General features: G+C 43.4%; 1 protein-coding gene across 2 annotated transcripts in view; it reads left to right on the forward strand.

Annotated features, from left to right (window-relative positions):
• Positions 1-14,793, forward strand: part of Cyria (CYFIP related Rac1 interactor A) — a 116,764-nt gene that overhangs the window by 87,804 nt on the left and 14,167 nt on the right. For both annotated transcript variants that reach the window (XM_076559387.1, XM_006976586.3), the window contains 4 exons: positions 10,139-10,260; positions 10,943-11,048; positions 13,882-14,018; positions 14,668-14,745. In XM_076559387.1, the coding sequence (XP_076415502.1) occupies positions 10,139-10,260; positions 10,943-11,048; positions 13,882-14,018; positions 14,668-14,745 (443 nt within the window). The remainder of the gene's footprint in view (positions 1-10,138; positions 10,261-10,942; positions 11,049-13,881; positions 14,019-14,667; positions 14,746-14,793) is intronic.

Here is a 14,793-nt window from a genome sequence, read left to right on the forward strand (position 1 = left end):
AAGGACTATTCAGTGCCGTCAACCAGGAGAGAAATGCAAGGTAGAACTACCATGAGCGAATGCCCACCAGGGCAGCTGTCATCGAATTGAAGATGATAAACGTGCTGTTGAGACTATGAAGAAACTGGAATGCTCAGGCAAGTAGGGGATTGCATCTGCTTTGAGAGACACTCTGAAGTGTTCAAGGTTGAGGTTCAAGTTACCGTATAATCAGGCTGTTCCTGTATATGCCCAAGAACGTGAAAACATACACATAAAAACGTGTATTTGAGTACTGCGTGGGACATTGTGCATAATGGCTGAAAAGTAAAATGGGATCTTTTGTGAACATGTAAACACGTGGACATGTCCATTGTTTTCTTCTTCCCTACTTTTGTAGAACCTTCCTTTCCTTACTTCTCCTCTGCCAAACCTAAATACACCTGGTGCCCCCATTGTCTAGGACAGTTGTCTTACTGTTCCGATTATATTGCACTCAGTATACAGCCTGGGCTTCTGCAATAAAAATAACAAAGGCTTGGCTTGTATATTATGTGCCATGTTCTCTTTGTTAGAAAGAAAGCAATGTTCCTTGTAATTTTTATTTGTTTCCACAATGGTATAGAATTTTGTCACAGAGATGTACACAGAGATGTACACACAAAAAAATTAACATTAATTCTTTTATGTCCTTGAATATATAGTTAGCACATTGAGGTTTTCCCGATTCCCTTAAAATGAAAAATAACAGGTTTTTGACTAGTCAAGATTGAAACTGGTTTACACATAGAGTTAATCGCTTTTAAATTTTTGATGTTTTCTGTTCTACCATGAATTCAATCATCTTATCAGATATATATATATATATATATATATATATATATATATATATATATATATATTTTTTTTTTCCGAGACAGGGTATCTCTGTGTAGTTTTGCACCTTTCCTGGATCTCGCTCTATAGCCCAGGCTGGCCTTGAACTCACAGAGATCCGCCAGGCTCTGCCTCCCGAGTGCTGGGATTAAAGACGTGCGCCACCACCGCCCAGCCAGATTTTTAAATGTACAGTACACTGTTGTTAACTAGCCAGATCATTGCGCCCTGCATCTAGAACTTACTCCTTTTGCATAAAAGAAGCTTCATCTCCGGTAATTAGCGACTATGTTGCCCACCGCCAGGGCCCCTGACACCCCCCCACATGCTACACCTATTAATTGACATTTTTATGTGCATTGCATAAGTGAGATCCCACAGTGTGCCTTTCTGTAACTAGTTTATTTCAGCCATTGTAGCATCTTCAAGGTCCATCTATATTTTTTATATTGCATGTCTTTATTAAATCTGAACACCAGTCCAATTGTATTTATGCTACTTTTTCACTCTCTGTTCCTTTTAATTCAGTGGTTCTCAACCTTCCATCATGCTGGAACCCTTTAATACAGTTCCCCAACCATAAAATTATTTCCCTTGCTTCTTCATAACTGTAAATTTACTATTGTTATGAATCAGAATGTAAATATCTGATATTTCTGATGGTCCTAAGCAACCCCTGTGAGAGGGTTATGCAGCCCCCAAAGGAGTTGTGACCCACAGATTGAGAGCCATAGAAGGAGAATAAACTGCCTTATAGTTACTATGATCCAGTTTTTCAAGCGATCTTGAAGGGTGTTCTGAGCACCAACCACCCTATGGTGTACATGACTGAAGATCTTTTAGTCTGGTTGGGGAGGCCATCTAAGATGCATTGTTGGTTCAGGCATTATTATTTGATGCATTATCAGCAATTGAACAATGCAGTTTTCTTCTGCTCAGGTGTGTTTACCACATCACTGGTGTACACTTTCTTGGGATGAAGATTTATAGAAAGTCATGTGCTTAGATTGTTCTTGCCTCCTGTGTCTGTCATCTTGTTGAGCATGGAGTATAATTTCATTGGTTTTGGAGGACACTAATTGAGTGGCCATATGCAAAGAATCCTCCTGTATTTAAGGACGAAGCATGTATGATGGTGCGTTCTTGCAGGGGCAAAGAGACCTGGAAAGATAAGACATCACGCGTTAAAATGAGAGTATTAGAAGGACTTGATCTCTTCTTAAAGGCTTTTTTTTTTTTTAAATTTCATTAGGAAAATAAAATATGAGTAGGGCAGAGACAATAGTACAGGAATCAGGTACATCCCAAACAGAGATCAAATACTGTACTGGTCAGAAGAATGGATCCTGAATGAGGCTAAAGAAATCTTCCTTAGTAGGTGGTGGCTACAACAGTGGGGGAGCTGGGGAGGTGGCTTTACAGTGAAGAGCACATACTGTTCCCCAGAAGCCCTCCACACTCTGCACAGAAGATCCATGTTCAATTGCCTGCACCCACACTGGGTGGGTCACAACCACCTGTAATTCCTCTCTGGAGGAAACCAGTGCCTCTGGCCTCCAAGGGCTCCTTCAAACATGTGCATACACACACACATACACACACAATTAAAAATTAAAGATAAATCTGTAAAATATTGTAAAATTGTGTTCTTGTTACTCAAGCCTGATGACCTGAGTGGTTTTTTTTCCCCAGAGCTGAGGACCAAACCTAGGGCCTTTGCTCTACCACTGAGCTAAATCCCCAGCCCCCCAAAAAATCGTGTTCTTATGAGGCAAATCTGTGTCTCATAAATTAATCCAGCAATGATAGTGGCACATAGGGAGGGATAATTTAGGGAATTCTAAAACATCATCCCATCGCTGTACTTATGAAAGGCTTCAGTTTCCTCTTCTTGGGAACAAAGGTTTGTATCGGGTTAGCCTGTCATCTGGGATGCCTTTGTGACTCAGGTCCACTTCCTGCCTCAGCTGCTCTCTGTCTGCACCTGTCCTCTGTCAGTCTTGCGTCTGCTCAGAGGAAGCTAGAGGATCTAGCAGAGAGGAAATACATTTCTTTCATTAGATGATCAAATGTCTTTTTCTAGTATGCTTACTCGACCAAGGAGAATAATAAAAATCGGAACAGAACAGACCTGCAAAGCAGTTTGTGGATCCAACACAAATACTCAGTGACAAATATGCTCTCACAGGGTCTGGAGAAACAGCTTGGTGGTTAAAATGTTTGCCATGCTATTGTGAGGACCTGAGTTTGGATCCTCCAAACTCATGTAAAACTGGGTGTGGTGATGCATGTCCATATTCAGGGCTCTTAACTTTGGAGGCACAGGGATCCTCGGGAGCTCACGGCTGGCCAGCCTGTGTACACAGTGGTAAAGAACAAGAGACCCCCTCTCCAGCAAGGTGGAAAGTGAGAACTAATACCTGAGGTTGACCTCTGGCCTCTGTACATACGTGCCTGTACTTATGCGTGTGCACAGGCACACACACACGTATACATACATACACACAAATGCAGAGAGATTTTTTACATTCCATAATATTCTAGCACGCCAACTTTCTAAGACCTTTAACCTTGTCTGAATTCTCCCTACATCCCTTCAGGTAGGAAACAGACAGAGTTATTATTAACCTCCCTTTCTTGGCCCGAGATCTAATCTGGAGTTTAGAGAGGTTAGCTAGTGTGCCCTGAGGGTGGTTTTCAATGAGTGTTAGTTAAGATGGCATAGGATTTGCTTTCAAAACTCCACCCTTAGAGTACCATGTCCACCTAGGAATCTCGGTGAAGCAGATGAAATAGACCACCCTTCACCCCCCCCCCCAACCCTGTTCCGTCCCTGGGGTGATTGTTCCATGGGCTCAGGTATGTGATGACTAATGTCCTGTCCAAACAGATGTGTCAGCCCGGCTTACATTTTCCAATGGACCTTTGCAATTTCAAGCTGCTTCTGTAAACACTGTCTTGCTATGGTATAGGTTATTACCATTTTGCATCCCCCAAACTTAACACCAGGTAATTATTTATGTCTCTTAGTTTATTTGGAACCCAGAAGGGGTTGGGAGAGTAAGGAAGTGGGTGGGAAGATGGGCCGTGGGTTTAATTTATGGCTTGGGCAAATCCTTTCTGCTGTTCCTCGCTCCAGTGTTTACCCAGCAGTCATTGGGGCACAGAGATAGCTATACATCCTGATGATGAAGTGCCATGGCTGCCTTCAAGACCAAAGGCATCTCATAAATTGTGTCTTCTCCTCAGATTATTTTAGGTTAATTTGCTTCTTTGTCAGAATCTCCTCACAGGCCTAAGTAGGCTGTGGGGGCAAGGTGGAGGTGTCCCTGCTGCCTTTGAAGACAGGATGAGGCCTTGGCTGATTTACAGAGATAAAGCCTTTTTGATTTGACAGCCTCTTTGCAGTCTGAGGCCTGCCCTTGTTCCCTGTGGCAGCTTTACTGAAAGTCTTTCTGACAAAGACAACTACTTTCTTCCCATTAGCACAGAGGAATGCCAAGCATTCTGCTGTGGAAAAAAAAAAAAATCAAGAGTCCGCCACAGAGATACCTTCCACCTAGCCTCCAGTGACACCCAAAATGCTGGCAGTTAACATGAACCATCACTAGCAGTTACATCCAAATGAGGAGCAGTCAATATATTCCCTGCCTGCGAACAAAACTAATATCCTCCATCTTAACTGATAAAAGGGTGTTTTATCTATTAAAAATTGTAGACACATGGAATTTAGTGAGTTCTTGATGACAAAAGTGGGTGTGTAAGGTCACAATACACACTCGATGCATTTTCACACTTTCCACAGCAGTAAGTCCAAAACGAGCCTTAAATCATCGCCTGGATAATGGCTAGGATACAGGTGTCCCAGGCCTCCTAAGGGTATTGGTTTCTGAAATTGCCTGTGTAAATCACCGGGGCTTTAACAGTTCCGTCGTAAGATAGGATGAGCACTCACTTTGGGTAGCCATTCTTCTCCGTTCGCTAAAATAATGGAAGGGGATTAGAAGTTCAGAATGTAGTCTTAGAAGAAACATCACCCAAGAATTCGTTGGCTACAATTGGAAATGAGAACCCGTTGCCATCATGAGTAGTGGTGTGAATGTGTGGATGTGTGGATGAGTATATGTGTTCTTATGTGTGTACAGTGTGTGCATATGTTTGTGTGAATGTGCATATGCATGTGTGTATGTGTTTGTGAATGTGTGAATGTGTGTATGTATATAAGTATATGTGTACATCTGTGTGATGTGTGTGTGTGTGTGTGTGTGGTGTACCATTGCATAAAAAGTCAAGCTTCGTGTTAAAAATAGAAAAGCAAAGAGCATAGTTCAGAGTTGCTATTCACTTAGCAAATGCTCTCAAGGTTGCTGGGAGGATTGAACACAGTAACCTTTTCCACCACTAATTCTGCAGAGTCCCCTTCAAGATGTCATTTTTTGACATCTGAAAACTCAATAAACTTTTTAAATCTGCTCGGTGGTTGAGTCTGAATGTGCTGGAAGAGTATCCAAATCCTCTCAGAGTTGTCCCACAAAGCAAGGCAAGGACAGTTACAGGACTGGAATGGTAGATCTCTGGCAGCTTTTCATTCTTCCAGATAGAGCAAATGTCCCAGCAGCTTGCCGGCCACAGTGAGGCCCTGAGCAGTGGGAGATTTAAACACACATGTTGATGAAGCAGGGTCCGTTTGGTCACAGGTGAGTATGGATGTCTTAGCAGCAGACACACAGCAGTGTACAAGCTCTTTGCGGGAAGGAAACAAGACAGAGTCTAGGAGGGTGGAACCTTTGTTTATTCCACTGCCCCCTAGCACCCACTGACTTCAGTTTCCTAGGTTCTTATTATCTTCATTAACTGTGATGTCCTAAGAGTACTGCATATAAGTGTGGAAGCCCTGTATCCAAAGAGCTCCAAACTCAAATGGGGCCAAGAATGTAGCTCCATAGTGCTTGCCTAGCATCCCCAAAGCCCCTGGGTTCCATCCCCAGTATGGCGCACACCAGAATCCCTAGCCCCTGGGAAGCAGAAAGAGGATGATCAGAAATTCAAAATAATCAGTGTAATATATAGTGAGTTCAAGACTAGCCTGAAACACATGAGACCCTGTCTCAAAAAAAAAAATCCTGAAACATGTGAAAAGTATATATAAATCATTCTTTCAACTATCTGTCTAGCACATTTTCCTTGAGCCCATATTGTATACTAACCAGGCACTGAAAATATGTAATCAAATGAAACAAATATACAGATATGGTCAGAGAACTATGTCTAGTGGATAAAGTTGTTATTAATTACTTCTGATTTTTTTTTTTTTACTATGGGATAAAAGTAGGATGAATCATTGGATTCCGTATGGATTTGGGACGATGTTAAATGTCACTTGGGGTTGTACAGCATTTTTCCCACTTACATAATGAGCTAGGCACTAGAAAAGACACATCCCACATGCAGCCTGGTCCATACACAGCCCAGGGTAACTGCAAGTGTGACTCACCTCCCTAGGTGACAACAGCATGTCACATTGTCAAAAGCTTGGCCAGTCCTGAGATCAGAGCCTCTCAGCTATCACTCTGCACTGGGAAGCTGGTACCACCAGTGATTTGAGTCTCTTGTGAATATTCCACCTTTCAGCCCAGACGGCATGGTGGCCTGTTGGCTGGCATGAGGGGCCTAACTGTTGGCTGAGAGAGAAATTGATTTCAATTCCGTGACAGGAAAGGTGGGCAAAATCAGGTATCCCGTGAGACTAACAAATTACGGCAGAAAATGAGCCAACACATCTCTGAGCCTGGATGGAAGCGGGAGTGATGGATTAGGTTTCTGCGCCCACCCCCTAAACAGGACCACACTACAAACATTCCTAATGGGCAGGACATCTGGCAAAGGAAACAGTTTCCCAGAGAAGAGAGCTGGGGGCTGACGGTCCTGGTTTATACATCCTCTAGCTGCTGGGAGAACAGCTCTGTCTAGTTGAAAGTGCTCACCCCGCACCCCGAATCCACCTCCTGTGACATAGAAAGGATACCACCCCCAAGCCACTCATGCAACTCTCTGTGGTCCAAAGAACGTCCATGTCAGTTTAAATCAGAAAGCATCACTTCTCCTGCTATGGAGACAGGGGCTGCTTGTTCCCAGCTGAAGGACCACTTTGAGGCTACCCGGTAGGATGTTTATTTTGAAAACACTTAAGAAATTCCTCTGTTTTCTCTTTAGTGATGTGAAAACTTTCTCTCTTTGTGTTCCGTGGTCAAAAACAGGATGCCGTTTGGGTTTTGTCTGTGTTCTGATAGCCCACTTAGTTTTAATTCTATTTCGTATGACACTGTTCCTTAGTGCCTTGTTGGGATGGGACCACGTGACAGGGGAGAGTCAGCCCATCTCCTTGCCTCCCAAAGCAAACCCTCTCTCACAAACAGTTTTACAACTGTGAACCCTCGTGTTGGACATGCTCTCTCCTCTAAATGCCTCATCTGGAAATTTTCTACCTTATAAACGATGTGTTCCTGGATTTGAGAGAGTCCCTTTTTTCTGTAGTTTTTTGTTGTTGTTGTTGTTGTTGTTGTTGTTGTGTTGTGTTTAAAATTTCATGCGTATGGGTGTGTTAGCTACATGTATGTCTGCGGGCCATGTATGTACGTAGTGCCTAAGGAAACCAAGAGGAGGGCCTCAGATCTCTTGGAACTAGAGTTAGGGATGATAATTAGCCACTGTGTGGATGCTGGGAATCGAATCTAGGCCTTCAGGAAGAGCAGCCAGTGCTCTTAACCACTGAGCCATCTCTCCAGCTCCCGGGCGGATGCCTCATTTTTATTTGCTTTTTAGGCTTTTTGCTTTGCTGTGTTTTGTTTGTCTTGTCTTTTCCTCCCCTGCTGCTATTGCAATTCGGAAACTTCCAGCCCCTTGCTTGGATGTTCTACCAAAGTGCTCTCTGCAGTGACCAGCTTCCCAGCTCATGGATGTGCAGTCTTCTTTTTATGACATCCATATTGCTTTGAGGAAACAAGAAGGGATAGCATGTGGAGCGATTCATATTGTGAGACACCTCAGACCTGGTAGTGTTTGCTTCCCAGTGTTCATGGGAAGCAAAGCATTCAGGGATAGAGGAGGAATTGGCTGGGCGTCCCCCTTCATTTCCTGGGTCAGCCTCTGATCTCTCTCCTGATATCTCTTTCTCCCTCCTGGCCCAGCTGTGCTCCAGCCAGCCACCTGGCCCTTGGCCGCCCTGTCCCCTCCTTGTGGATAGACCTTCTTCTATCTCCCACCTCTGCTACCATTCTTTACACCGACGTCTCCAACTCCTTCCAAACCACATTCTTTTCCTAACGCTGACCAGCAGGAACCTTGGACCCGCTTCTTCTCTAGTTGACATTGTATCTAGTTCCTTGGAAACCACCAGTTTCTTTGCCTTTGGCAGGACCTGGTGAATAAACTAGTCCAAAACTCGCTGAGGATGTCACTCAAAGTCAGGAGTTGGACAGAAGCTTCTCTGGCCTGCTCTGGCCATCAACTCTCCCCTTGTTGCCCAGTCTGCTTATTCACTCAGCCAATGCTCCCTTTACCTGTCTGGTGAATCCATCTATGACACCCCAGAGTCCCACTAGTGATGAAAGCACGTCACACTTTCGGAGCATCTGCCCTCTGTATTGTGGAAAGATTAAACACAACTGGGATTGGGTCAGGGCGGTGTCAGATGTCATACAACTCGGTCCTTGTCGTTATGTTAGTTAAGTCAGCTGACAGCATCCCTCATCTCAGGATTTAAATGCCTGGAACCATAGTTACATGATATGTTGTCTGTCCCTCTCTTCCTGAGCAGTGGTATCATTTTACAGAAAGAAACTAGCCTGATTCATAGCAATGAGGAGGACAGAGAAAGCCCATGTTTCTCATCTGTCCGTCTCCGTGAAATGCTTCTGGGGTTAAGAACCTGCAAGAGTTCCAGAGATGCCAGAGTGTAAGATCTTCCTGGAGATCTTAGACAGCACTTTGTGGCTATCAGAATGCTGCCTTTGTTTATGTGAACCTAAGCACAGCACACGTTTCTACAGGTAACACAGTCAAGACCGGAGATAAACAGAGCAGGCATTTTGACAATGAACTCCTGGTGTGTCTTGGCTGAGAAACTTGTGTGTGTACATCCTACCTCTGCTGACCTCTTTCTTCCTCTGGACCAGCCCCTCTCACTTCCATGGATTTTCTTTTCTAAGAGTATTTCCGTGCACTGATGAATTCCCAGGAAACTCTACCCTTTCCTTGGGTCCTAGATGGGATGTTTATGTGTGTTGGGATGTTTGGATGCCTTCTGTATGTCACAGTTCCAGAATGATGTGCCGCTGCTGTGCACATCAATGACCTGTCTTCTTCTTTATTATTATTATTATTACATCCATTTCTTTAAGAGAGGGTGTACCATGACACACACATGGAGGTCCTGGGACAACCTTCAGGAGTTGGTTCTTTTCTTCCGCTAGGTGAGTCCCATGCCTCAAACTCAAGCCATTAGGCTTGGCAGCAAGTGCCTTTACTTGAAGAGTTATCACACCAGTCTCAAATTAAGTGAGCTTTAAAGTTGATTAGTATATACAGATATACATATAATATAAATAAAAATAAAATAATATAAATATGTAAAATAAAAGAACTCTATATCAAATGGGCTTTTTTTTTCTTTTCACCTATACTCGTCTGCACGTTTTCAATGATGAAAATAGCCTGTAGTTCTTGCTGTTAAAAAGCACACGCTCTGTGCAGTGTTTTGGTTTTACAAGATCAAGAGAGCCCTGGAGCTGCATGCTGGGGAGGATTCATATCTTTATCGGCCGCACTGCTCTCCACATTTGAAGATGGCTAACGTGATGCATTTTATGTTATGGATTTTGACCACCTTGGAAGCGATAGCTTTAAGGAAGAATAAACACAATGGAGAGGTCGTTAAAAAGGAAGTTGGCTCCCCCAAAATAATGCTTAGCCCTCCTGTTACCCAATGTGAACATAAGGCATGCAAAAATGCTTCTTATGTAAATAAATTAGCACATGAACACTCAGGACGATTTGATCATACTAGGTTGAATCTGTACAAAAGGGCTGTTGGGTGCTTTGAATGACGTCATGGGCAGAAGCTGTGTTCATTTGCCTCACCTAACAGCTTGTAGAGTTGCAGAATGATTTCCACAGCTGGAGGAAGAGAAGGGGCCGTTCAGCTGGGAGAACTGACAGTCTATGGACTTTGAGAGCCATTGGGAGACACCGGCCCTCAGTTTCTCTTGGTTTCTCTGTCACTTAGATGCCCAGCCTACGGAAGGAGAGCGAGAGATATGGAACCAGATCAGTGCTGTCCTCCAAGATTCCGAAAGCATTCTCACAGACCTGCAGGCTTACAAAGGCGCAGGACCAGAGATCCGAGACGTAAGTCAATGGCCGCACTGAACTGACTAAACCCTTTGGGGTGAAGGAAAAACCTTACACATACACTGAGTGCGTGTGCACAAGCATACACACACACACACACACACACACACACACACACACACACACACACACACACACACACTTGCATGAAATTTATCCTGCCTCTTCCCCTGTCCTCATGAGAACATACCACTGTCAGGATGCTACTGAGGAAAAGTCTATTAAGAGGCGGCATTTCTGCTTCAAGGTCACCGTAAGTATAGACATTATTACAGACTGTCAAGGACACGGTGTATCGCCGAAAAGACACAATGACTACTGCCTCCATTCTCCATAATGAGCAGTCTTTAGACGAATCAAGTGCTAATGGAGAGAGCTGAGTCTTCCAATTCCTATTTTTCTCTTTAACCCAAGAACACAGCACCAAGTGAGTGAGACTAGACAAGATCTACCTGAGACCCATTAGCTTTATGTTCAAGTGTTGAAACTGCCTTTGAAAATGAGTTCTTTGGGGAATCGTCCAGATAATCATTGTCAACTGAGGTGGTTCTAATTCTCAAAGCACACTAGGGATTTCATTTTTTTTTTTTAAACTAAAAGCATTCAGGGTAATCTGGTGTGGGGTAACTAGTTTTCCTAAACTGAAAACTCATCATCACCCCCTTTTTCTCCTGTGTAGGCCATTCAAAACCCCAATGACATTCAACTTCAAGAAAAGGCTTGGAATGCGGTCTGCCCCCTGGTCGTGAGGCTGAAGCGGTTTTATGAATTTTCCATCCGGCTTGGTGAGTGAATACTAGAGTTACCATGTCCCACATGGCACTTCTTTTATTGTTATTATTATTATTATATTATTATTATTATTATTGCCATTTGAGAGAGTAGAGGGAACAGCTAGCTCTACTGTTGGAAAATATCCCCCACTTGCATATTATGAGGATATTCACAAGCAACTTCCATCATTCTTCTTTCTTTTGATCTACCGCGTGCTCCTTTCTCTGAAAGTCATTGATTGGTACATGGAGGGTTTCTTCTGGCTCACGGTGTCGTGACATTCTGTCACTGTGCTCATCTGTGTCCAGCTCTTCAAAGCCTACTGATATCATTTCTTTGAGACTTCTTTTTTATTTTTCTATATGGGCCTGTGTGAGTTTAGGGACGCCGTTGCCTAGAAGAACCTTCAGAGGCCAGAAGAGGGTGTCAGATCCCTTGAAACTGGAGCTACAGATGGTTGTGAGCTGCCATGAGGGTGCTAGGAACCAAACGCTGATCCTCTCTAAGAGCAGCAAGTGCTCTTAATTGCTGAGCCATCACTCCAACCCTGGTCTTGGTTCTTTATCTATCCTTCCTTCCTATCTATCTATCTATCTATCTGTCTATCTATCTATCTATCTATCTATCTATCTATCTATCTATCTATCTATCATCTATCTATCTATCTATCTATCTATCTATCTATCTATCTATCTATCTATCCTTTTCTCATACATTACAACCTGACTGCAGCATTTACTCTTTCTCATACATTGCATCTTGACCACAGTTTCCCCTCCCTCCATCCATTCATTCATTCCTCCTTTCCCTCCTTTCCTTCCTTCCTTCTTTCCCAGATCCACTCCTCTGTCTCCCTTCAGAAAAGAGCAGTCCTCTCAGGGTTATCAACCAAACATAGCATAACAAGTTACAATAAGACTAGGCAGAAATATTGATATCAAGGCAGGACGAGGCAACCTAGTAGGAAGAAAAGGGCCCCAAGAGCAGGCAAGAGAGTAGGAGACACCCTCACTCGCACTTTTAGGAGCCCTACAAGAACACTAAGCTACACACCATAATATATATGCAGAGGACCTCAGTCACACCTGTACAGGCTCTGTGATTGTTGCTTCAGTCTCTGTGAGCCCCTATGAGCCCTGATTAGTTGATTTTGAGGGCTATGTTCTTATAGTGTCCTTGGCTCCTGTGGTTCCCATCATCCTTCCACCCCATCTTCCATGGGGTTCCCTGAGCTCTGCCTAATGTTTGGCTGTGGGTCTCCATCTGCTCCCATGAGTTGCTGGATAAAGCCTCTCTTTTGACAACTGGATTGGGCTCCTGTCTATTGGTCTCAGTTGTTACTAAGTTGGAGGATAGAGTTTATCCAGTGCTACGGTTTCCCCACCCCCCAAAACCACAATTAGCGGAATGCAAAATGTCAGAAATAAACTTAGCATTTTTACTTGAGCTCTAAAAACAAAAATAAAGCTGCACAGAAACAGCATGACTCTGCCAAAGCTGGAGTGGAGGCAAATGAGGCTGACAGCCTGGCTCCCTGCCACCAGCAGTACGGTGTGATCGCTGCCAGTACTTGGGGTTTCATTTGTTAACATAGTATATTTAGAGTGGAAAAGGTAGTCAGCAACTTCTGCTTTAATCTGCCGCTAAAACGAGTGCCCTATTTTAAGAGGAAAACTGAAATCAAAACCATGACTGTGATTTTGAGAAGGACTTGATGTTAAGACCAGCTGAGGAGGTGGTACAAACTGATTTCACAAAGCAGGTTGCCTCAGGTGCTCAGGCAGAAGAGAAATCAAATCCTCTGCTTCCTCGCTGTGCATCTGAAATTCCAACCTGAGTTCTACCTCAACAGGAAGAGAAAGAATTTGCATCTTGTGAACTATCCTGTCTTTTCAGTAACTAGATTTTTACCATCATAGTGCCAACACCAACAGTAGTCCTAGTCAATACAGGAAGTAATGAACATATCTACTTTTTAAATAAAACTTTATTTATAAAAACAAGCAGGGGGCCAGGTTTGGCTTATGGGCCATAGTTTCATCAACTCCTGCTATAGAAGATCGGTTAAATGACTTTGCTATTAAAAGATACAGAAAAGCAAAAAGAGTGGTAAATGATTAGAAATTGAAATTGGCAAATGGGAGGGATGGGATCTTTCTTTTTTTTTCTTTTTTCATTACTCTTTTTTTTTCTTTTTTCCATTACTCTTTTGATTACTCTATGAGCAGAAGTTTCCTTTTTTCTTTCTTTTTTTCATTACTCTTTTTTTTTCTTTTTTCTTTTTTATTGTAAGAACAATGACTAAGGTATATGTAGTAGATTTGTAGAGGAATATCCTGGGGATGTAGAAACAGAGAAGGACGCTAGAAGAGAATTTCCACTGTGTTAAGCAGGTGACTTAACCCATGTGTTCAGGGCTCTTGGATATGTGTGTGGAGACCAGAGATTGACCCTGGGGTCTTTTGTTACACACTGACTGGTTAAACTATCCAGCCCCATAGATCCCTGACTCTTCTATTCCTGTCCTTATGCCCACCTTCAAAGCATAGGGTTACCCCGTTTTTGCACAGCAGACATTTCCTGGATTGGCACCTTCTCCTCAGTCCACTCATCTCAGCTTGAATCATTCGTGGCTCTCATGCACACAAGCTCCATACATATATTCATGGTCTTCTACAAGGCTCAGGAAGTGAGATTACTAAGTAAACTGGGCTTAGGAAACATCGGAAAGGGAACATCCATTGCAGGTTGCCTCTGAGAATGTCAACTTGAACCTGAACACTGTGCTATTAAAGGATGTCTCTGGTCTCCCTGATTATATCTCTGTCTCCCCTTGAATTTCAGAAAAAGCTCTTCAGAGTTTACTGGAATCTCTGACATGTCCTCCCTACACACCGACCCAACACCTGGAGCGGGAGCAGGCCCTGGCAAAGGAATTTGCAGAAATCTTACATTTCACCCTTCGATTTGATGAACTGAAGGTCAGGCCACACGTGCTGTGGAAGTTGAACTGGGTAGCACCGCTTTAAGGCTCTTCTGCTAAGGCTGTAGGGCCTGGGTAGGAGAATAAGATGGAATACCTTCCCGAAGGAGGCTTATAACGTGGTGAATATTTGCATTCCACGTGGTGCAGTAAGAGTTGGCTAAGAGGGTGACTTACATGTGGAAATTTGAAATCTGTCAAGTGAGTGCAGAGAAATCCCATAAAAGTGTCTTTTTTCCTCACTGGGCAAATGTGCTTTCCCAGAAATACAGCTCACCGTAAGAACAGGACATATTTTAGAACACTGAAGTTATAGCCTCTTATTTTTTTCAAGATTTATCTTATTTATTATGTAAACAGTGTTCTTTCTGCAAGTTTGCCATATGCCAGAAGAGGACACCAGATCTCCTTACAGATGGTTGTGAGCCACCATGTGGTTGCTGGGAATTGAACTCAGGACCTCTGGAAAAGCAGACAATGCTCTTAACCTCTGAGCCATCTCTCCAGCCCCCAGCCTCTTATTTTTAGTGGTTGCTCCACCTCTTGAATGACAAAGAGAAGTCCTGCCATCTTTATAAACACTCATGTCTGGGCTCCCGTCACCTGTTCCCGGAAGGTGACCTTCTTTCTTCTCTCCCGAATTTCAGATGAGGAACCCAGCTATTCAGAATGACTTCAGTTACTACAGAAGAACAATAAGTCGCAACCGTATCAACAACATGCATGTGAGTCCCTGCGTCTCCCAGAGAGAAGGCAGCGTGCTTGTCTGGAAC

Source organism: Peromyscus maniculatus, chromosome 22 (genome assembly GCF_049852395.1).
Source record: "Peromyscus maniculatus bairdii isolate BWxNUB_F1_BW_parent chromosome 22, HU_Pman_BW_mat_3.1, whole genome shotgun sequence".
Taxonomy (NCBI): domain Eukaryota; kingdom Metazoa; phylum Chordata; class Mammalia; order Rodentia; family Cricetidae; genus Peromyscus; species Peromyscus maniculatus.